Source organism: Cherax quadricarinatus, chromosome 18, assembly GCF_038502225.1.
Source record: "Cherax quadricarinatus isolate ZL_2023a chromosome 18, ASM3850222v1, whole genome shotgun sequence".
Taxonomy (NCBI): Eukaryota; Metazoa; Arthropoda; class Malacostraca; order Decapoda; family Parastacidae; genus Cherax; species Cherax quadricarinatus.
Window position 1 is genome coordinate 2,345,748 of NC_091309.1, and position 23,259 is coordinate 2,369,006.

Below are 23,259 nucleotides of genomic sequence, written 5' to 3' on the forward strand. Positions count from 1 at the left end.
CGTTTCGCCACACAGTGGCTTCACCAGTACAACACAAAGCAGAAAGGTGTAAGGAGAGGAGTTTGAGGTAATCAGTCCCTCAGCCTAGAGTCGTGTTCAGTCCATCAATCTTGTAGAGTGTACAGCATAGGGCGGTAGACGCGGCTTATATACTGTAGTCAGGTGAGGCGAAGCAGGAAGAGGAGGGGTCATAGTGGTACCATCCACTAGTCGAAGTAGGTCTTTGTCCAAAGGTTGGATGAAGACCAGTGTTGGACTGATGAAGCCACTGTGTGGCGAAACGCTTCCTAAATAAAGATTCCCATATGCTGCACAAGTGTCTCAATCTTCAACTTGTCGGTTTTCAAAAACCATTCATCACCACTGGTAATAAAGTTCGATCACATGGATGGTAGTTCCATTCATTATGAAAATCCATTCAGCAGAATCAAGGAAACCCTTTGAAAGGGTGATAAGAGAAGTGTCTCCAAGAAGATACAAACAGTTTTCCAGTGGGCAACGGAAAACAATATGATGTTCAATGAGGACAAATTCCAACTACTCCGTTATGGAAAACTGGAGGAGATAACTAGAACAGAGTATACTACAAACTCTGGCCATACAATAGATCGGAAAAATAATGTAAGGGACCTGGGAGTAGTAATGTCTGAGGATCTCACTTTCAAGGATCACAACAGTGCCACGATCACAAGTTTTAAGAAAATGATAGGATGGATAATGAGAACGTTCAAAACGAGAGATGCCAAGCCAATGATGATCCTTTTCAAATCACTTGTTCTCTCTAGGCTGGAATACTGATGTACATTAACATCTCCATTCAAAGCAGGTGAAATTGCAGATCTAGTGTACAGAGATCCTTTACTGCACATATAAGTTCTGTCAAGCACCTTAACTACTGGGAACGCTTGGAAGCACTTGATTTGTACTCGTTGGAACGCAGGAGAGATACATCATAATCTACACTTGGAAAATCCTGGGCAGGCGATGCAAAATACCCCCAATTAAAAGTAGGGGTGTCAGCATAATTGCTGATCCCCTACATGTGTTGTATAGCTTATCTGTGTATCATAGTACCATCCATATGTTTTACATACACGACCCCTTTGCTGGGGCCTAGTGACTTTGTATGACATCAGGAGATGCAGCATGAGTGCGTGGGACGCGCTACCTCGCTCTCAGTCCATGCATAGGTCTACCAGGCAACACAAGGCAGGTTGGGCTCCCCTTTCTCACATTCTACAATATATTGTTACCATCCAACAAGTGTGTATATCTTCAACCCTCGTTATCTCCTTTCGAACCCCACGACAGGGGCGCCATTGGTACACTAAGAGAAAACACCATAAGTGTCCGGGGCCCAAGACTGTTCAACAGCCTCCCATCAAGCATTAGGGCAATTACCAATAAACCCCTTGCTGCCTTCAGATACCTAAAGTCAGTGCCGGATCAGCCGGGCTGTGACTCGTACGTTGGACTGCGTGCGGCCAGCAGTAACAGCCTGGTTGATCAGGCCCTGATCCACCAGGAGGCCTGGTCATGGACCGGGCCACGTGGGCATTGATCCCTGGAATAACCTCCAGGTAAGTAAGAGATTCTTGGTGACCCAGCAAATCCTGGAATGCTGATTATAAAGAAATCCATCTTTAACATAATTGAGAGCGTTCTCAGCGTAAGAGTATATCCTGTTCTATATAATAACAGTGGGAACACTCGCAGTGGCGCTACACTATTCTACAGGATGGAAACAAAAGCTAATTATTTTCCCAATAGTCCATCAGTCAGTCAGTGCTTGGAGCACAAAAATGTTGAATCAGGTGGCAAAAGTGGAAACCGGGACACTTAAGCACCACAGTGATGGTGGTGGTTGCAGCACTAGCAGTGACCCACCACGTGGAGGTCGCAGCACCAGCAGTGAACCACCACTACACTAGCCAACCCGCTGGGGTGGGTCTCAGTCCTCCTTACACCCACAAAGACAAGGAAATGGTTGCGGGCTGCTTCATACTAACTTCCGCCACACCACCACCTAGCTAGCGGGGGCGGCGATGTGTTGGTAGTCAGGACTGCAGTGAAACGATAATGTCAGTGGGTGGTGGTAGGCACGCTGGTAGAATAAGCTAGGAAAATAATCATATTACAGAAACGGAGAATATAGTCCCCAGTGGATGCAATCTCGTGTAAAACGAAGATTAATGCTGCCATGCGAGAGCCTGATGAGGAAGGTTGCACTCCATGGCATTAGAGACAAAACCTTAAAGTAATATTAACATGCAGAAAAAGAGCATAAATAGGGCAACATGTCTGTCAGTTATGTTGTGGCAGACCCAATTAGCTTTGTAGCAGTGGTCGTGGTGCGGAAGTGTTGTAGAAGCGTTAGTAAGGTTGGTGGTTGTGGTAATCGTGGCAAAACAGACTGGTGACGGTGATAAGTTATGATAGCAATGGCAGAAGAATAGCTGTGGTGGCGAAGTAGGCGGTCTTGAAGTGAGAGATCATTACTAGGGTCCCGTTGATATCTCCAGCACTTAGTGACGGAGAAGTGTACTGGCTGCATCATATTCCACTGCCCAAAATTCAATTTTACCAACTAGTACAAGTGTTGGATAATCTGTATCCCCCCCCCTCTACCTCAAAACCACCACACTGAGCAACAGCAGAAAGAGGACATGGGTAGCGGAGAGGAAAGGGGCGCTTGGAACTCATGGTTCATATTAGTGGCAGGTGTTCAGCTGTACCACAGCTGCCACTTCACGACACACCTTAACACCAGCACAGATGAAACACGTGTTAAATTTATCGCACACAGTAAGCAGGTAGTTTATATTCTTATTTCTCTTTGTCTGGGTCTAGTCTTGGTTCCTGGTCCCGACTTTTAAACGCCACTGACCGGCATTACTGGTGTCTCACCTCTTGGGCCTCGTCATACCTAACTGTGCATGGAGTTTGCCGGCACCATATCAATTTTATTCCATTTTCCTACTACCATGAAACTGAGAAAGTATTAATACGTATCTGATGTAATTGTTCTGATCTTTGTTGCTATCTGTCCACTTCCTGGTCATCGCATTTCAGTGTCTACCATTTGTCATTATTCTCAAGAACATCCCATTTGTTTTAATTCCTATACATATCCACCTGACCTCTCCTCGCCCCTTTCGTCTGCTGGACAGGCGAAACACTGAATAAAGCTTCCTAATCAATGGTATCGTGTCCTTATCGAAAATTAGCTTAAGCTTCACTGAACCCGAGCTTAGGCGTCGAAGGTGCCTGTAAGCTTCACTAATCGCCGTCACTGACACCGTGGAACATAATATTAGAGGCTATAAAAAAAAACCTGCCATACATGATACTCAACCAGCCACTGTGTGGTAAAACTCTTCCATAATAAAGCTACCCAAGTGTTGCACATGTGTCTAATTTTTCCTATCTAGTGGACAACACAGGAATCACGTGACGTCACCAGCTACCTGAAGTTCTCAATCCCACTCTCATCAGATCACTGCCTGTTTCTCATGCTTTCAAAACCTACATACACGGTTATTCCTGACCTTTGCTTAAGTAAACAAGGTCACAGGAGGGAAACATTTTTTAATACATCTTAGTGTTTGTCCTTGTCTTTCTTTAAGCAACTTGATAGAGGTAGCCACAATATAAGGAGGGGTACTGTGAAGGCCTACTGGCCCGTGATAGGCACATTCAACTCTCACCCACCCACATCCGTTCAAGTGTAGATTTATATTACAGGTCCGTGACTAAGTGAAGGTGACCAGTAAGTCTGGTGGTGGTGATAGCGTGTAGGAAAGTGGTGCTTCATGAGGAGAGCGGGCTCAAGGTCACATCAAGGACCTTTGTCAGTAGTGGTGAGGAAGACCACTCCTCCAGCAGCGAGAGGACGGCCACTCCTCCAGCAGTGAGAGGACGGACGCTCCTCCAGCAGCGAGAGGGCGGCTACTCCTCCAGCAGCGAGAGGACGGACGCTCCTCCAGCAGTGAGGGCGGCCACTCCTCCAGCAGCGAGAGGACGGCCACTCCTCCAGCAGTGAGGGCGGCCACTCCTCCAGCAGCGAGAGGGCGGCCACTCCAGCAGCGAGAGGGCGGCCACTCCTCCAGCAGCGACACGGCGGCCACTCCTCCAGCAGCGACACGGCGGCCACTCCTCCAGCAGCGACACGGCGGCCACTCCTCCAGCAGCGACACGGCGGCCACTCCTCCAGCAGCGACACGGCGGCCACTCCTCCAGCAGCGACACGGCGGCCACTCCTCCAGCAGCGACACGGCGGCCACTCCTCCAGCAGCGACACGGCGGCCACTCCTCCAGCAGCGACACGGCGGCCACTCCTCCAGCAGCGACACGGCGGCCACTCCTCCAGCAGCGACACGGCGGCCACTCCTCCAGCAGCGAGACGGCGGCCACTCCTCCAGCAGCGAGACGGCGGCCACTCCTCCAGCAGCGAGACGGCGGCCACTCCTCCAGCAGCGAGAGGGCGGCCACTCCTCCAGCAGCGAGAGGGCGGCCACTCCTCCAGCAGCGAGAGGGCGGCCACTCCTCCAGCAGCGAGAGGGCGGCCACTCCTCCAGCAGCGAGAGGGCGGCCACTCCTCCAGCAGCGAGAGGGCGGCCACTCCTCCAGCAGCGAGAGGGCGGCCACTCCTCCAGCAGCGAGAGGGCGGCCACTCCTCCAGCAGCGAGAGGGCGGCCACTCCTCCAGCAGCGAGAGGGCGGCCACTCCTCCAGCAGCGAGAGGGCGGCCACTCCTCCAGCAGCGAGAGGGCGGCCACTCCTCCAGCAGCGAGAGGGCGGCCACTCCTCCAGCAGCGAGAGGGCGGCCACTCCTCCAGCAGCGAGAGGGCGGCCACTCCTCCAGCAGCGAGAGGGCGGCCACTCCTCCAGCAGCGAGACACTCTCAGCATGACCGAGATACGGTGCCACCCTCCCGCACTCGTAGGGTGCGGCCACTTTTCTCTCCAGACTGAAAGTCGTATCTGATGAAGTCGTCGGCTATCTTCCACTCTGGTCATCGCATTTCAGTGTCGCCATCTTTCTCAGCATCATTTTTTAATTCCACATTCCACAGCGACCCTACCTCCCCGTCTGCGGACAGGCGCACCATCCAGCCGCAAGGCTACCCCTCCTTATCGAAAATAGGCGCTCACTCCCAGCAGCGCAAGGTGCCGGCCACTCAATCCCGCACTGACACCGTGGCTAAGGCTACTACCTCCACATGATACTCACGCAGCCACTCCTTCCAAAGCACCAAGTGTTGCATGGTCTAATTTTCCTATCAGTGGACAACAGGAATCACGTGACGTCCCAGCACCTGAAGTTCTCAATCCCCTCTCACAGATCACTGCCTGCTCATCTCCAACCACATACACGGTATCCTCCGCAGCAGCACGGGCCACTCCTCCAGCAGCGAGAGGACGGCCACTCCTCCAGCAGTGAGAGGACGGACGCTCCTCCAGCAGCGAGAGGGCGGCTACTCCTCCAGCAGCGAGAGGGCGGCCACTCCTCCAGCAGCGAGACGGCGGCCACTCCTCCAGCAGCGAGACGGCGGCCACTCCTCCAGCAGCGAGACGGCGGCCACTCCTCCAGCAGCGAGACGGCGGCCACTCCTCCAGCAGCGAGACGGCGGCCACTCCTCCAGCAGCGAGACGGCGGCCACTCCTCCAGCAGCGAGACGGCGGCCACTCCTCCAGCAGCGAGACGGCGGCCACTCCTCCAGCAGCGAGACGGCGGCCACTCCTCCAGCAGCGAGACGGCGGCCACTCCTCCAGCAGCGAGACGGCGGCCACTCCTCCAGCAGCGAGACGGCGGCCACTCCTCCAGCAGCGAGAGGGTGGCCACTCCTCCAGCAGCGAGAGGGCGGCCACTCCTCCAGCAGCGAGAGGGCGGCCACTCCTCCAGCAGCGAGAGGGCGGCCACTCCTCCAGCAGCGAGAGGGCGGCCACTCCTCCAGCAGCGAGAGGGCGGCCACTCCTCCAGCAGCGAGAGGGCGGCCACTCCTCCAGCAGCGAGACGGCAGCCACTCCTCCAGCAGCGAGACGGCGGCCACTCCTCCAGCAGCGAGACGGCGGCCACTCCTCCAGCAGCGAGAGGGCGGCCACTCCTCCAGCAGCGAGAGGGCGGCCACTCCTCCAGCAGCGAGAGGGCGGCCACTCCTCCAGCAGCGAGAGGGCGGCCACTCCTCCAGCAGCGAGAGGACGGCCACTCCTCCAGCAGCGAGAGGACGGCCACTCCTCCAGCAGTGAGAGGACGGCCACTCCTGCAGTGAGAGGACGGCCACTCCTGCAGTGAGAGGACGGCCACTCCTCCAGCAGTGAGAGGACGGCCACTCCTCCAGCAGAGAGAGGACGGCCACTCCTCCAGCAGCGAGAGGACGGCCACTCCTCCAGCAGCGAGAGGACGGCCACTCCTCCAGCAGTGAGAGGACGGCCACTCCTCCAGCAGTGAGAGGACGGCCACTCCTCCAGCAGTGAGAGGACGGCCACTCCTCCAGCAGAGAGAGAGAGGACGGCCACTCCTCCAGCAGAGAGAGAGAGGACGGCCACTCCTCCAGCAGCGAGAGGACGGCCACTCCTCCAGCAGCGAGAGGACGGCCACTCCTCCAGTATGTCAACACCTAAACCATACATTCATACCTCAGATATAAAGTTATTTCAAAATTGGTGTGGAAAACATACAATAATGTGAAGGTGACAGGATGTATAGCAGTCCAGACAAAACTTACACCAGACTCTCCTTAACACTGACACCTTTATTGTTTACCTTTTTAAGGCTCGAAAAGACGGTATTAATTGGAACTTAAAATAGATTTAAGTAACAATTCCTAAATTAACAAAATAAAACATTACAACTGTCTAGTTCTAACAAGATTAGTGGTATCAGTTATGTAACCAAATTACAAAAAATCACGGAACGGGTGGCTCCTAAAACTCGCATCATGTCGGTAAATGCTTTACAAAACCAACAAGTTGATAAATGAGATGCTTGTGCAACATTTGGGTATCTATCTTCTTGAAATGTTTTGCCACACAATGGCATCTTCAGTCCAATGCAAACAAAGGTGGAAGATGAGGAGTGTGAGGTAATCAGTCCATCAAGATTAATAAAAGTGCAACAGCAATTTTATTAATCTTGATGGACTAAACACTAACTCTAGGCTGAGGGACTGATTACCTCAAACTCCTTATTATCTTCCACCTCTCTTTGCACTGGACTGAAGAAGCCACTGCATGGCAAAACGTTTCCAGAAGAAAGATACCCAAATGTAGCACAAGTGTCTCATCAAACCTCAGAGGTGTGGGAGTCTGAGGACTCACTTGCCATGCTCTCCACCCATCCACTCTATAATCATGCTATTACAATTTCCTGAGTTACAAGACAATGAAACATGAGTTATGAAAATTATTTCTGAAGAGACGGATAAAAGAAGTAAAGACAATACTAGGTAAAATTATCAGTACAACAGCTATGTCAAAAAGAAGCACTTGCAGCATATTATAAAATATATGGAAGTAGAGAGAGAATAGCTGAAACAAGAAGTACAGGGAGGGAACGAGATGTAAACAAACAGGTTCTATGATATTTTTGATGTAGCATATTGCTGTCAAGCATTACCGAGGTAAAGAGATGCTTTTAATAGCTTTGAAGCAGTTGGCAGATAGGGAAGCTTAGGAAGTTTCAAGCAGGGTTTTCCACATTTTAGTGTAGTTTATGTTCACCGAGTGTTTACTCAGCTTGAGTCGAACACGGGATATCAAAAAAGAGATTTTTGCTTTATATTATGCCTAAGTTGTTGCAGTTATCCAGGAGTATAGCCAAGACTGGGCTGAGGCTTCAAGATGAGCTGAGGTACAATAACAGCTTTTAGCCTGTAAAATTTGTGTAAAAAAAAAAAAAGTTCCAGTACAGGGTTTATATGTGAATTGATTGTCCTGTATATACAGTATGCACAGTAGTGCAGGTGAATGTTTTGTACAGTATTTAGAGTAAGCTGTTGAAAAGTGGGGCATGTGTTGTCTAGTACTTGCTTGGATGATCGTTTGTGCTGCAGCTTTTTGTTAAGAGTTGTTACTGGCTTTATTAACTGATTTCATGTAGTAGATCCCTAGGCATACAAATGGATCTCAAAGTATGAAATATGAAGCAAGATCTACAACACAGGTAATGCTCTCCTTGGTAGGCAGGCATACAGAAAACAGCCACACACATTCATAATATGATATATGGGAGAAATTTAAGTTACATTTTTTTGGCAGCAAGTGATAAGGAAATGTGTAGAATTTTTTACACATACTTCCTCTCAGGTTTTACACAGGAAGATACTAGCGATATTCCAGAAATAATAAATTATCTAGAACAGGACGATAATAAACTATGTACGATTAGAGTCACAAGTGACATGGTCCTTAGGCAAATAGATAAATTAAAACCTACCAAATCCCCAGGCCCTGATGAACTGTATGTAAGGGTTCTAAAGGAATGTAAAGAGGAGCTTAGCAAACCTTTGGCTAATCTTTTCAACATATCAATACAAACTGGCTTGGTGCCAGATAAGTGGAAAATGGCAAATGTGATACCTATTTTCAAAGCAGGTGACAGGTCCTTCGCTTTGAACTATAGACCAATAAGCCTAACCTCCATAGTGGGAAAATTTATGGAATCAATAATTGCCAAAGCAGTTCGTAGCCACCTTGAAAAGCATAAATTAATCAACAAATCTCAGCATGGTTTTTACAAAGGGGCGTTCCTGCCTTACAAATTTATTAACTTTTTTCACTAAGGTACTTGAGGAGGTAGATTATGGTAATGAATATGATATTGTGTATATGGACTTCAGTAAGGCTTTTGACAGGGTCCCACATCAGAGACTATTGAGAAAAATTAAGGTACATGGAATAGGAATAATTTTTTCCTGGATAGAGGCATGGTTGACAAATAAGCAGCAGAGAGTTTGCATAAATGGGGAGAAATCAGAGTGGGGAAGCATGACGAGCAGTGTTCCACAGGGGTCAGTGCTGGGCCCCCTGTTGTTCACAATCTGCATAAACGACATAGATGAGGTCATAAAGAGTGACATAAGCAAGTTTGCCGACAACACCAAAATAGGCAGTCGAATTCATTCTGACGAGGACATCAGTCCCCTCCAGGAAGATTTTAATAGACTGATGCAGTGGCAGATGCAGTTTAATATAGACAAATGCGAAGTTCTAAACATTGGACAGGAAAACAACTATGCCACATATAAACTAAATAATGTAGATCTAAATATTTCTGATTGCAAAAAGGATTTGGAAGTTCTGGTTAGCAGTAATCTAAAACCAAGACAACAGTGTATAAGTGTTCGCAATAAAGCGAACAGAATCCTTGGCCTCATATCAAGAAGCATAAATAATAGGAGTCCACAGGTCGCTCAGCTCTATATATCCTTGGTTAGGCCTCACTTAGATTTTGCTGCACAGTTTTGGTCACCGTATTACAGAATGGATATAAATGCTCTGGAAAAAGTACAAAGGCGGATGACAAAGTTGATCTCGTGTATCAGAAATCTTTTCTATGAGGACAGACTGAGGCCCTGAATCTGCACTCTCTAGAAAGGCATAAAATTAGGGGGGGATATAATTGAGGTGTATAAATGGAAGACAGGAATAAAGGGGATGCAAATAGCGTTCTGAAAATATCTAGCCTAGACAGGACTCGCAGCAATGGTTTTAAGTTGGAAAAATTCAGATTCAGGAAGGATACAGGAAAGCACTGGTTTGGTAATAGAGTTGTGGATGAGTGGAACAAACTCCTGAGTACAGTTATAGAGGCTAAAATGATGTATAGTTTTAAAACTAGGTTAGATAAATACATGAGTGGGTGTGTGTGAGTTGGACCTGATTAGCTTGTGCTACTAGGTCAGTTGCTGTGCTGCTTCCTTAAGTGAATGTGACTTGACCCGACTAGGTTGGAGCATTGGCTTAAGCTGGAAGGAGACCTGGACCTGCCTTGCATGGGCCAGTAGGCCTGCTGCAGTGTTCCTTCTTTTTTATGTTTTTATGTGGTTCAAGGAAGTAGCGTGTTATAACTAATGGAAACTTAAAGTATTTCAATAATAATAATAATAATAATAATAATAATGGAAAAAAAAACTGAAGACAGGACATGTGTAACTGCAAATAATTACAAAACATATTTACTGTACACAGAGAGAAAAGAAGGACGGAGAGAGAGACTTTAATGGTTATCATACAAAACTATGAAAGGAGAAGCTTGAAGAAACATACATCAATATCAGTAGCTGACAACATTTCATGTGTGATGAGAAAACAGAATCCCTGAAAAACAAAAACGTCAAATGACAGAAAGCCTGCCAGACACCAGTAAGACAGCTAGCACAAAGTTGAAGACAAGTTACAGCATGCATAAAACTAGTGTGTAGTAGAGCCCACTGTGGGTTACATGCATGTCTGCACCTGCAGTGCTCCTCCACTATCTTACTGCTAATGGGAATATTTACATTACTGTGCTGTTTTACACTAGCATACATTACTGTGCTGTATCATACCAGCATACATCTGTGCTGTATTATACCAGCATACATTATTGTGCTGCATTATACTAGCATACATTAATGATACTAAATATGACTCAGGAAGGAGTCATCTGCTTAAGAGGAAGGCGAGCATAATTAAATTAAATAAGGACATTAAGTTACCAGAAATAATTGGTGAGGCAGCTTTACCTGTGACCAGTTTCAAGAGCTCTTCTAGTCTCAGAGCCCAGCTTGAGACCATGCATTCCTGTTGACAACATGGTTAACCAGGCTATTTACACTAACGGCCCACAGGCTCACATAACCATCACAACCCGGCTGATCTGGCACCTTTAGCAATAAGATGTCCAGTCTTGAAAACTTCTCTCTTCATTGCAGCATTATTTGTATACTTGTATCATATTCAAGGCTTGAGCAACAGATGTTGAACAGTGTTCTGTAATTGTAAGTACAGCTACTCTGCTCTTCACTATGCTTACTCCAGTGGCAGTCACTGGGTCATTATGGCACTCACAGATTCACAGTGTATTACATTACAAGTGAGAAGAGTAGAGATGGTAGTGGCACAGCAGCATCTACAGTAGTTTTAAGTTCCTATGCTATGACCACTGATGCTGGACTAAGAACACCAAGGCACTGTTAAAAGTCAAGTGAGGATAAAGTGACAATGAGGAGGATGCAAAAGGTAGCAAAATAAATTTAAAATTCTTGTCAGAGATTAAGTTGGAGCAAGTGGCTACTGTAGATAAATCTATTGCAACACACTGTAAAGAGAAGCGTGTTATACCTTTCAAAGAAATCCACTGAGGCCTTCAGCAAACCAGCGGCATATCAATTTTTTTTTTAACAAAGGCCCCAGCTAAGAAATAAGAGCGACCATAAACTTGGTTTTACTAGGTTTAGGCTTTTCAACTACACATGGGTCAAGGCTGCACATTGCTTGTACACTGCCAGCAATGATTCACTTCCTGAAAGAGGAATAAAGGTAAAACCCTCAGCACATATATAAAGACTAATTCATAAAACAGGGATAAAAAGCAACCCTCAACATATATACACTAAGACATACACCTGTTAGTGTATATACAGACATAACCTGTGGAGCCATCCCAGGATATTCCTCCAAAAATATCTTTCAAGCATCGCCTCCAACATTATCATCACCACATCTTCACCAAGGGTACATACAAGAGCACTATCCAAACCACTAGTATTAGATTAAATCCCTTCCTTGAACAATGAGGACTTACTATATTACAACGTACAGTCCATAGTGGTGTTCTTGGATGTGACATGTGTTGTGATCTCTAGCAAAGTAACAACCATGGCTACCAGGGGTTTACTGTAGATAACAAAAAAAGTATGAAAATGAGTAACAAAAAACGCCAGAATTAAAAAAAAAAATAAACATATGAATTAGAAACAAAAACTCTGTAGTTTCCAAGATGAAAAAGGGGAGACAAGATAATACAATCACAAAGCTAAGAAAGAACACTAGACAATATTTCTTCACAAATAGAGCTCTAGACTGCTGGAATGGACACAAGGGGAGGTACACAATGTGTTACACCCACCGCCAATTTACAAACTTACGTGACAAATTAAATACAAAAGACAGAAGATAGGACATCTTAAACTAGGCATAATTCAAATCCACTAATTGCAATTGAGTAACCACAAATTAGTGATCATACATAAAGTTTCACAACTTGGCAGCAACAGATTTTAGTGGTACTCTGAGAAGGTGCCTAAGCAAGTACAACTACGGCAGCCACCTGAGTAAAACTCAAAGCTCGAGGGATGGCCTGTGTTGAGACAAGCAATCCCACAACTATAACATCCAGCCCAACTGAGGCTGGCTGTGTTGACTCAAAACTTCCAGGGATGGTCTGCGAGTGGCTTTTTCTTCCTCGCCCGAGTGAAGCAATGCGTCGAGCTGAGCACGGTCGTGTTGATGAGTGTAGATCTAGTCATGCTGGAGATTACCATGCACTAGAACTTCACCCACCCACTCGACACACTCACATGGTCCTCTTCTGTTGCCTCATTTTCCAATTCACTTGGCCATTCTTATGCTAGCAATGGCATAGAATGCCCTCTTAACTACCCATGCCCAGCCCCAAGACTTCTCTGGCTACATTCACATCAACAAAGCTACTCTTCAGACACCATGATCCACAGTTGATGCATCTTGGGTTAAGTAACTGTAAATGGTCCAAGTCGGACTGAAATGTCGTCGCAAGCTCCCCTCTCCTACGTGCAGGTTATTTGTGTACTGTTCCAGTCACGGTATTGTGCAGTTTTCTCTTTGGAACCACCTGCTAGGAACAAGGGTGCTCTATGCCAGTCAGCACCCATCTCTCCTAATTAGACTTCACCCACTGATGGAATTCTCAACCACCACCCACACTCTTCACAACTCCATATTAGTTATCTAGATATTTTCATATTAATACTGCAATGTTAGTATGAGTGTACACACAAACAAGAACCATTATGAGAAGTGGAAGAGGGAAGAATTTCCCTTGCAGTGCTGCAAAAGTGTGGAGGTAACAAATAAAGACGTACACATCCTGCAAATTGAATTTGGCAAATCACAGTCCAACCGGTCTGACAAAAACTGCGAACCAGGAGAATATAAAGAGAACTTTCACTGCATGCAGAAGTACAACAAAGTACCTAAATTAATGGGAATGGTAAAAGTCCTTTGGCCTGCACTCCCTGGAGCACAGGTGAGAAAGATGCATGATAATATACACTTGGAGAATCCTAGAGGGACCAGTCCCAAATCTACACATGGAAATCACTCCCTACGAAGGCAAAAGACTCAGCAGGTGGTGCAATATCCCCCCCAATGAAAAGCAGGGGTGTCATGAATACACAAAGAGACAACACAATAAGTATCAGGGGCCCAAGACTATTCAACTGCCTCCCAGTATACACAAGGGGAATTACCAACAGACCCCTGGCTGTTTTCAAGAGGAAGATGGACAGGCACCTAAGTCAGTACTTGACCTACCAGGCTGTGGTTCGTACACTGGTTTGTGTACAACCAGCAGTAACAGCCTGGTTGATCAGGCCCTGATCCACCACAAGGCCTGGTCATGGACTAGGCCACAGGGGCACTGACCCTTGGAACACCCTCCAGGTAACCAAGACCTCATCCTGGGAACCAAAGGAAATATTACTGTACTGTACTATACTCATGCTATTATTGTACTATATTATTATATTTAGTACATAACTGCTGAAGTGGAAGACATATTAAAGGGAACTACCCACAGGATAGATACGAGACACATAGGTTATTAAATTAACAGTCAGCAGGTAAGTTCTGGATGTACTGAGGAAAGGACATCAGCAGGAAGGAGAGAAAAGGTCACAGATAATGTAATAAATTGGAATTAGGAAATCAGAGCAAGTCTGCATTAAGAGTGTGATCATCAGAGAACACCAAGCGAGGTAAGCATGTCAAGTCTTTGAAGGTGTCAGAAATAAAGTTGATATGCTCTCTGATGACAGGACAATCAAGGGATGATGGACTGTCAGTACAATCACTAAAGGAAAGATGAAACTAAGCCATTCTGCACACACGCAGAATGTCACTGGAGACTGTACAACTGCAACAAAGCGTTGTAAAAAATTTCCAAAAAGGAGTTAGACAGGAGGTATTAAATTAAAAATTTGTACCACTGATGAGTCTATTATGAGGTCATGAATAAAATAAGAGCAGTATTAACTGATCACTTTAGGAAATAAAAATTCTCACACACCATCAAGACAAGCTTTGAGACAGAAAATTCTGCATTATGAATCTAGCAGAATTAATATATATGAGAGGCTTGAAACTACAGCAGGACAAAGGATGAGTGGACTATTATACATGTATATGACATTATCACTGACAGAAAGAGACTGTTTAACGTGGGATGCAACAAAACAAGGTGACACAGCTACATTGTAAACACAAATAAGCTCTGGGTACCTGTCCTCTTTCTGCCCCACCAACACCATCCTCCAGAAATGTCCTCCTTTCCTCAGGCAAAAGTATCATGGGGAAGAACCCTGTGTGAATCTTCCCAGCCTTTGTCTCTCACAGGATCTGGGAACCTTTCCTCTTGTCCCCTGGAAGAGCACTACTCGCTTAACAGATGATTCTCAGGGTCACTGCCCCTAGCAAGTATTAAAGTGGTATGTACATCTCATCTGCAGTTAACTGCTTTATTGAAGCAGTCTGAGTTTTTCTGTATATGGTTTTCCTAGGCTCAACAAGCATGTTGACACTGAAGCTGATCAATGTTTGCCTACTAGGACAATATTCTTGCATTTTTCGATATAAAGCCTGACAAGATTACATAATGCCATGAAATGTTTTGTCATCATTATCTGATCTTAGCAAGAGAGTAAAAACACAAGACAATGTCCTTAACCTAAGGAAGGAGCACAGCATCAGACCTAGTAGCACAAGCTAGTCAGGGCCAACTCACACCCACCCACACATGCATTTATCTAGCCTATTTTTAAAACTACACAATGTCTTAGCTTCTATGACGGTACTCAGGAGTATATTCCACTCATCCACAACTCTACTGCCAAAGCATTGTTTTCCTATCCTTCCCAAATCTGAATTTTTTCAATTTAAAACCATTGCTGCAAGTCCTGTCTATACTAGACATTTTTAGCATGCTATTTACATCCCCTTTATTTATTCCTGTTTTCCATTTTTACACCTCAATCATATCCCCCTAATTATATGCCTTTCTGGAGATTGCAGATTCAGGGCCCTCAGTCTATCCTCACAGGAAAGATTTCTGATACATGGGATCAACTTTGTCATTCTACTTTGTATGTTTTCCAGTGCATTTATATACATTCTGTAATATGGTGACCAAAACTGTGCAGCAAAATCTAAATGAGGCCTAACCAAAGATAATACAGAGTTGAAGAACAACCTGAGGATTTCTCTTCTTTATACTTCTTGATATGAAGCTAAGGATTCTGTTAGCTTTATAAGGACCACTTATGCACTGTTGTCTTAGTTTTAGATTATTGCTAACCAGGACTCCCAAATCCTTTTCACAATCCGTAATACTTTTAAGTTCTACATTATTTAGTTTATATGTGGCATGGTTATTTTCCTGTCCAATGTTTAGAACTTTGCATTTGTCTATATTAAACTGCATTTGCCACTTCTTCAACCACTGCATCAGTTTATTAAAATATTCCTGGAGTGCTCTAATGTCCTCGTCAGAATGAATTCGTCGGCCTACTTTGGTGTCATCGGCAAACTTGCTTATATCGCTATTTATTCCCTCATCTATGTCGTTTATATAGATTGTGAACAACAAGGGCCCAAACACTGACCTCTGTGAAACACCGCTCGTGACGCTTCCCCACTCTGATTTCTCCCCATTTATGCAAACTCTCTGCTGCCTATTTGTCAACCATGCCTCTATCCAGGGAAAAATTTCTCCTCCTATTCCATGTGCCTTAATTTTCCTCAATAGTCTCTGATGTGGGACTATCAAAAGCCTTACTGAAGCCCATATACACAATATCATATTCATTACCATGATCTACCTCCTCAAATACCTTAGTGAAAAAAAAAAATTAATAAATTCATAAGGCAGGAATGCCCTTTGAAAAACCTGATGCTGAGATTCGTTGATCAATTTATGCTTTTCAAGGTGGCTACGAATTGCCTCGGCAATTATTGATTCCATAAATTTTCCCACTATGGAGGTTAGGCTTATTGGTCTATAGTTCAAAGCTAAGGACCTGTCACCTGCTTTGAAAATTGGTATCACATCTGCCATTTTCCACTTATCTGGCACCATGCCAGTTTGTAGTGATATGTTGAAAAGATTAGCCAAAGGTTTGCTAAGCTCCTCCTTACATTCCTTTAGAACCCTTACATACAGTTCATCAGGGCCTGGAGATTTGTTAGGTTTTAATTTATCTGTTTGTCTAAGGACCATGTCGCTTGTGACCCTAATCGTGTATAGTTTATCATCGTCCTGTTCTACATAATTTATTATTTCTGGAATATCACTAGTATCTTCCTGTGTAAAAACTGAGAGGAAGTGTTAAAATTCTACACATTTCCTTATCACTGTTGGTGAGCTGACCTGAGTAACTTTTGAGTGGGCCTATCTTGTCCCTAATGTTACTTTCGTATACCTGAAAGAATCCTTTTGGGTTAGTCTTCGATTCCTTTGCAACTTTAACCTCATAATCTCTCTTTGCTTTTCTTATTCCCTTTATTTAATTTTTCTCTTTAACTGAATATAGTGATTTCTTAAATTGCCCCTCTCCTCTATTGATTCGCCTATATATGCATCTCTTTTGATCAATGAGATGCTTTAATCTGTTGTTTATCCATATAGGATAATTTTTGTTTGATCTGATTTCCCTATTCGGAACATAAGTTGTCTGAGCAACTAGAACTATGCTCTGGAAAACATCATATCAGCAACCATCACCACCTACCTGACCCAGTTCAGCCCACCCAGGTAATTTCTCAGTCGTATGAAATCAGCCAAGTGGAAATCAGGGACAGAGATTTGATTTGCCATCATTGGGACAATTCCATGATATATTAAAACTGAGTGATTTGTGATCACTTTCCCCAAGCTCATCATTAACCTGAAGATTAGTAATTAGTGAGTCGTTGCCGGCAAGAACCAAGTCAAGCAGGTTATTTCCTCTAGTTGGTTCTGTCACAAACTATTAAAAAACAATCCTGAATCGTATCAAGGAAGTCGCTTGACTCTAAATTTCCTGTTAAATTGTTCCAGTCAATTTGTCTAAAGTTAAAATCTCCCATTAGCATAACATTTTCGAATGTAGATGCCTTACGAATTTCGTCCCATAGAAGTTTACTGCACTCCCTATCAAGGTTTGGGGGCCTGTAAATCACACCCAAGTTTAGCTTATCACGACCCTTGTGAAGGTGTAACCAAACAGATTCCATGGCCGATGCTTCTAATTTTATATCTTGTCTAACACAACAATTTAAATTATCCTGACATACATCGCTACTCCACCACTCTTCCTGTTGACCCTATCAGTGTGGAATAATTTATGGCTTTGTATGTGGCATTCAGAAGGCATTTCTCTATCTTTCAGATTGACCCAGGTTTCTGTTATTCCAAAAATATTTATGCTTCCTGCACCTGCAATTAATCTTAGCTAATCTATCTTATTTCTTACACTCCTGCTATTAGTATAGTAAACCTTAAGGGAGCTAGTCTCTCACTGCCCTCTGCTGTCTCCCTTTGTTTGCTGACCTGATCCATTGTCTTTCTATATAACTTTATGATGAATAAAGTCTTTCATCAAACATTTACTGTTTTCAACCCTAGTGCTGCAACCTGTTTCCCACACATCTATCTTTTATCAGTTTAAACTCATAGATATGTCAGAAATGCCGCCTCCCCCATCCATCGAGTTGGCCAATGCTACCACCCCAGCCCCAGAGAGATGTACCCCATCCCTTGTATACATATCATGTTTGCCATATAAGTTGTCCCATTTGTCAATGAATGGGATTGCAAGTTCCTTGCAGTATCTGTCTAGCCAGCAATTTACACCAATTGCCCTAGACATCCATTCATTGCCCACTCCCCTTCTAGGCAAGATGCTACATATGATTGTGACCCCTCCCTTAGTCCCAATTAACCCTTTGACTGTTTCAGGCCCCTCTCTGAAACTGTCATTCTATGTCGCTCAATTTTTGAAAAAAAAAAAATTATTTTTTCTTATGAAATGATAGAGAATCTTTTCCCGATGGTAATGACACCAAAAGTTCGAAATTTGGTCGAAAACTCGTGGAATTATGCTCCCGCGAAGTTAGCGGTCTCGGCAACATATGCGTATCGGCGATTTCGCCGACTTTGAGCCCAATTTTCAGCCAATTCCATTGTTCCAGTTGACCAAACTCATAGCTATTTCTTTAGAACTCCATTTTGTCTATCAGCTGAGTACAAGAAACCTCCCATTTACTAATTTGGACTACCCAATATGGTGGTCAGAAATTGGCAATTTGGCCAATTTCACGCAAAATAAAAAAGATGCCAATTTCAAAATAGGGTCCAGAATAAACAAGGTAGACATTCGTGGCACTAAAATAACATATGCTCTGTTCATTAGTCACATCTCTAGGCCCCTCTTATATTATTATTGCTTTCTATTTTGATTTTTTATTCATACAAAAAAATACAAAATTTACTGTTATGCAGACGACTGCATTATTGTAAAAATGGTATAAATAATATCAGTGCACTAGTGAAAGAATATTAGACTCCCCAGTTGACGTGTATTGGATGTGTGGTGTGATTTATGTACTCTTGAACATTGGTAAAAATCGAACATTTCCGCTACTTTGAGCTCAGTTTCAAGGTCATTTTCATCGTAAAAGTAATGAAAATCATCTCTATTTCTGTAATATGTTTTCCATTTTATCACCTAAGACCATGAAAACGCGAATACAACGATAAATACTATACGAAAATACACCTCAAAGTCGGCGTTTTATTCCAAAAAAACGATCAGAGTTTTTTTTTTCTCATTACGCAATGTGTGCTGCAGGATTTTTTTTATGTGGTGCACACTGACCACACAGACCCATTCTCTCACATGTGGGCCTACCAGCTTTCTCCCACTTGATTTGAAGCCGCTAGAATTATTGAGTATATATACGTCAGAAACATTGGCTCGTAAGACGTATTTATACGTCGAAAACAGTCAAAGGGTTAAATCTACAGCTGACCTGTACTTATCTAGCAGCTCTTCTCTCCTACCCTTCCCGATATCATTTCCACCAGCACTGAGATAGATAATAGGCTTGTCCCCATTACCTGACATGATATTATCCAACCTGTTAACTGCCACCAACATCAGCTCCAGGAAAACACACACACTGTCTCACCTTCTTATTCCTATTACAGAAAGCACGGTCCATATATCTTACCTGAGTCATCAACCACAAGAATGCGCTTACCTTTTTTAACTGGGGAGATAGTACCTTTACCTTCACTGACCACTGAAGTACACTGATCCTGAAGAACAGAGAAGCAATTTCCTACCTTCAAATCTTCTCTCTTAACCTTCCTTATTTTGATGTTCTTCACATTACTAGGAACCACTCGCCACTTGTAGCAGGAGCTGAACTGCTCCTCAGTGCTGGGAGCCTTTTCATCCTCACCATCTTCAGCCTCCTTGCAGCAAGTGACAGACTGCTGGTAGCCTCATTCCCCTCATCCACTGCAAGCACCTCACACTCACTCCCAAACCCATTGAGTTGAACCTGCAGCCTCCTAATTTCCTCCTGGAGAAGCATGACCTCCTCCAACATGCTAACCTCAGATTTTAAAACACCGTAGAAGCATGCCATGGCTTTGTAACCCTCCACACTAATCCCCAAAGCAGCTTAGGACTGTATGACCACTGACCATGGACACAGCTGTCAAATACAAGGGCAAAACAAAGTACACAATATCCTCTTTGATTTTCCTACAATACTTTCATGCTTATGCGAGACATCCTCCTACTGTGAAGCAGTGTTGACCTGGACTGACAAGCTTGTGCCTTTTAAAAAAAATAAGTTGAATATTTATCACACTTAGTGTGAGTGACCTGCAGTTCTAGTTTTACCCTTAAAAACTACTCTGTACCCTGCTGCCTCCTCATGAAAAGTGGAGCTGTCTAGAATTGTTTACAGTATACTAAACCACTGTGCCTGTGATAGCCTGCATTTGCTCATGAATTTGCCAGTCAGAATCAGTCCTTAGTGTTGAGGGAACAGAAATGTTACCATTTTTTCAATCTGTAGAATTGGTTAATATCGGTTTTGAGAGCTGTAAAAAAAAAAAAAATGATATGTGGAGTAGTGTTGGTGGGAGCTTGTGGTGGGGATGATGATGGGTGGTGGTGGGTGGTGGTGGGGGATGGTGGAGACACAGAAGGTGAAAAGGCCACTGACAGGAAAACCACAGCACTACACCCTCAGTTTCCTTCTACTCCCCCCACCGGTCTCCCCAGCTATCTAACCCTCCTACACACACACACACACACACACACACACACACACACACACACACACACACACACACACACACACAAAGTCATGAAGATTGGGGAAGGGCAAAGAAGACCGCACACACAATATAGTTTAGATGGCCAAAGACTGCAAACCTCACTCAAGGAAAAAGATCTGGGGGTGAGTATAACACCGAGCATATCTCCTGAGGCGCACATCAATCAGATAATTGCTGCAGCATACGGGCGCCTGGCAAACCTACGGATAGCGTTCCGATACCTCAGTAAGGATTCGTTTAAGACTCTGTATACCATCTACGTCAGGCCCATACTGGAGTATGCAGCACCAGTTTGGAATCCACACCTAGTCAAGCACGTCAAGAAATTAGAGAAAGTGCAAAGGTTTGCAACAAGACTAGTCCCAGAGCTACGGGGATTGTCCTATGAAGAAAGGTTGAGGGAAATCGGCCTGACGACACTGGAGGCCAGGAGGGTCAGGGGAGACATGATAACGACATATAAAATACTGCGCGGAATAGACGAGGTGGACAAAGACTGGATGTTCCAGAGATGGGACACAGACACAAGAGGTCACAATTGGAAGTTGAAGACTCAGATGAATCAAAGGGATGTTAGGAAGTATTTCTTCAGTCATAGAGTAGTCAGGCCATGGAATAGCCTAGAAAGTGATGTGGTGGAGGCAGGAACCATACATAGTTTTAAGGCGAGGTATGATAGAGCTCATGGGGCAGGGAGAGAGAGGACCTAGTAGCAATCAGCGAAGAGGTGGGGCCAGGAGCTGTGAATCGACCCCTGCAACCACAAATAGGTGAGTACACACCCATGACATCCATCTACCCCATTCCCTGTAATCAAACGTGACGACTATCTACCCCTCCCCCCTGTAATGACACGAGACAACCATCTACCCCTCCCCCTGTAATCACGTGACAACCAACTACCCCTCCCCCTGTAATTACACAAGACAATCATCCACTCCCCCCCATAATCACAACAATCATCTACCCCCTGTAATCACACACGACAATCATTCACCCCTCTTCTCGTAATCACACAAGACAATCATCTACCCCTCCTCCCTGTAATCACACAAGACAATCATCTACTCCTCCCCCTGTAATCACACAAGACAATCGTCTACCCCTCCCCCTGTAATGACGTGACAACCCTCTACTCCCTCATGTATCCACACACATGTTCTAGTAGGCTTACTGGCACACGTGAGAGGGCCTAATGACTCATTTCTGTATCCATTAAATTGTTGAAGCTTTCTTAATTATTTTCTACAATGGCTTTACTTAATAATACGAGTCACCGATCAACATCCATTGTTTGAACTTGTCCTCCAAACTGAACAGGCATTTCCACACATTAAACTTGGCTGATTACTGTAACTTTATTCAGGTACAGGTACACAAATAGTTACATAAACTGTCATACATAGCAACATGTGTAGGTTACCTAGGATAACCCAAAAAAGTCAAGTCTAGTTTGGGTTAGCGCGCACGCGCACATACACAGAACAAGCTACATGGGGATGGAAATCTTTAGCCTGGGATCTTTCCACTCTCGTACGTCGTCAGGAGCACTGCAATGTTGCGAGTGATATGGACTGCCACTGATACCTTCTGCCTTGCCTCGGAGAATTTTCCCTCTTACCTGTTGCTGTCTTGGAACACTGCATAGCTCCTGACGACGCACGAGTGCGAAAGATCTTGAGCTAAACATTTGCATTATTAAGATCACCCGTTTGCAACTGTTTTGCATATGCATATATATGGGACTGGTCCCAAACCTGCACACACAAATCACTCCCTACGAAAGCAAGACTCGGCAGACGGTGTAACGCCCCTAATGAAAATCAGGAATGCCATGAGTACACTAAGAAACACAAGTATCTGGGGCCCAAGACTGTTCAACAGCCTCCATTCATGCATAAGGGGGATTACCAACAGACTCCTGGCAGTCTTCAGGAGGTAACTTGACAGATACCTGAAGTCAGTGTCTGACTAGCATGGCTATGGTTCGTAGGTTGAATTGCATGCGGGCAGCAGTAACAGCCTGCTTCATCAGGCCCTGATCTGCCGGGAGGCCTGGTCATGGAATGGGACGCGGGGGCGTTGGGCCAACTGTAATACCCTCCAGACATAACAGGTAAAGTGCCAGATGCGTGCCAGCGGGCCGCCAATAGCAACACCCTTATTGAAAAGATTATCAAGAAGGAAACTTGAGCCCAGGCAGGGCTGCTTGGGCAGGAAACTCCTTGAAACCTGTCACAGGTGAGAGCAAACATGAAGCAGGTGAGGAAGGTGATAAGGCAGGGAGACCAGGGAAGTAAAACAAGCCAAGAGAGGACAGGAGGTGGAGCAAGAGGAGAGGGGAAAGTAGGTAGTAAGAGAAAGGAAGGTGAGGGAAAGAAGGATGGAGGAAATTAGGAGGGAAGAAAGGAAAGAGGTGGGGAAAGGAAAGAATGAAGGAGGTGGGGGAAAGGAAAGAATGAGGGAGGTGGGGGAAAGGAAAGAATGAGGGAGGTGGGGGAAAGGAATGAGGGGAGGGAGGTGGGGGAAAGGAAAGAATGAGGGAGGTGGGGGAAAGTAAATAATGAGGGAGGTGGGGGAAAGGAAAGAATGAGGGAGGTGGGGGAAAGGAAAGAATGAGGGAGGT

The 23,259-nt window shown here is 44.9% G+C and overlaps 1 protein-coding gene across 4 annotated transcripts in view; it reads right to left on the minus strand.

Annotated features, from left to right (window-relative positions):
• The window catches only part of LOC128689331 (DNA polymerase alpha subunit B), an 81,916-nt gene that overhangs the window by 23,870 nt on the left and 34,787 nt on the right, over window positions 1–23,259 (minus strand). The window contains exon 1 of one of the 4 annotated variants that reach the window (XM_053777504.2): window positions 11,787–11,846. The exons of the other annotated variants lie outside the window; for them this stretch is intronic. Coding sequence (XP_053633479.2) covers window positions 11,787–11,831 — 45 coding nt within the window. The 5' untranslated portion in view covers window positions 11,832–11,846. Of the gene's footprint in view, window positions 1–11,786; window positions 11,847–23,259 lie in introns of those variants that run through there. 4 annotated transcript variants of the gene reach the window in all.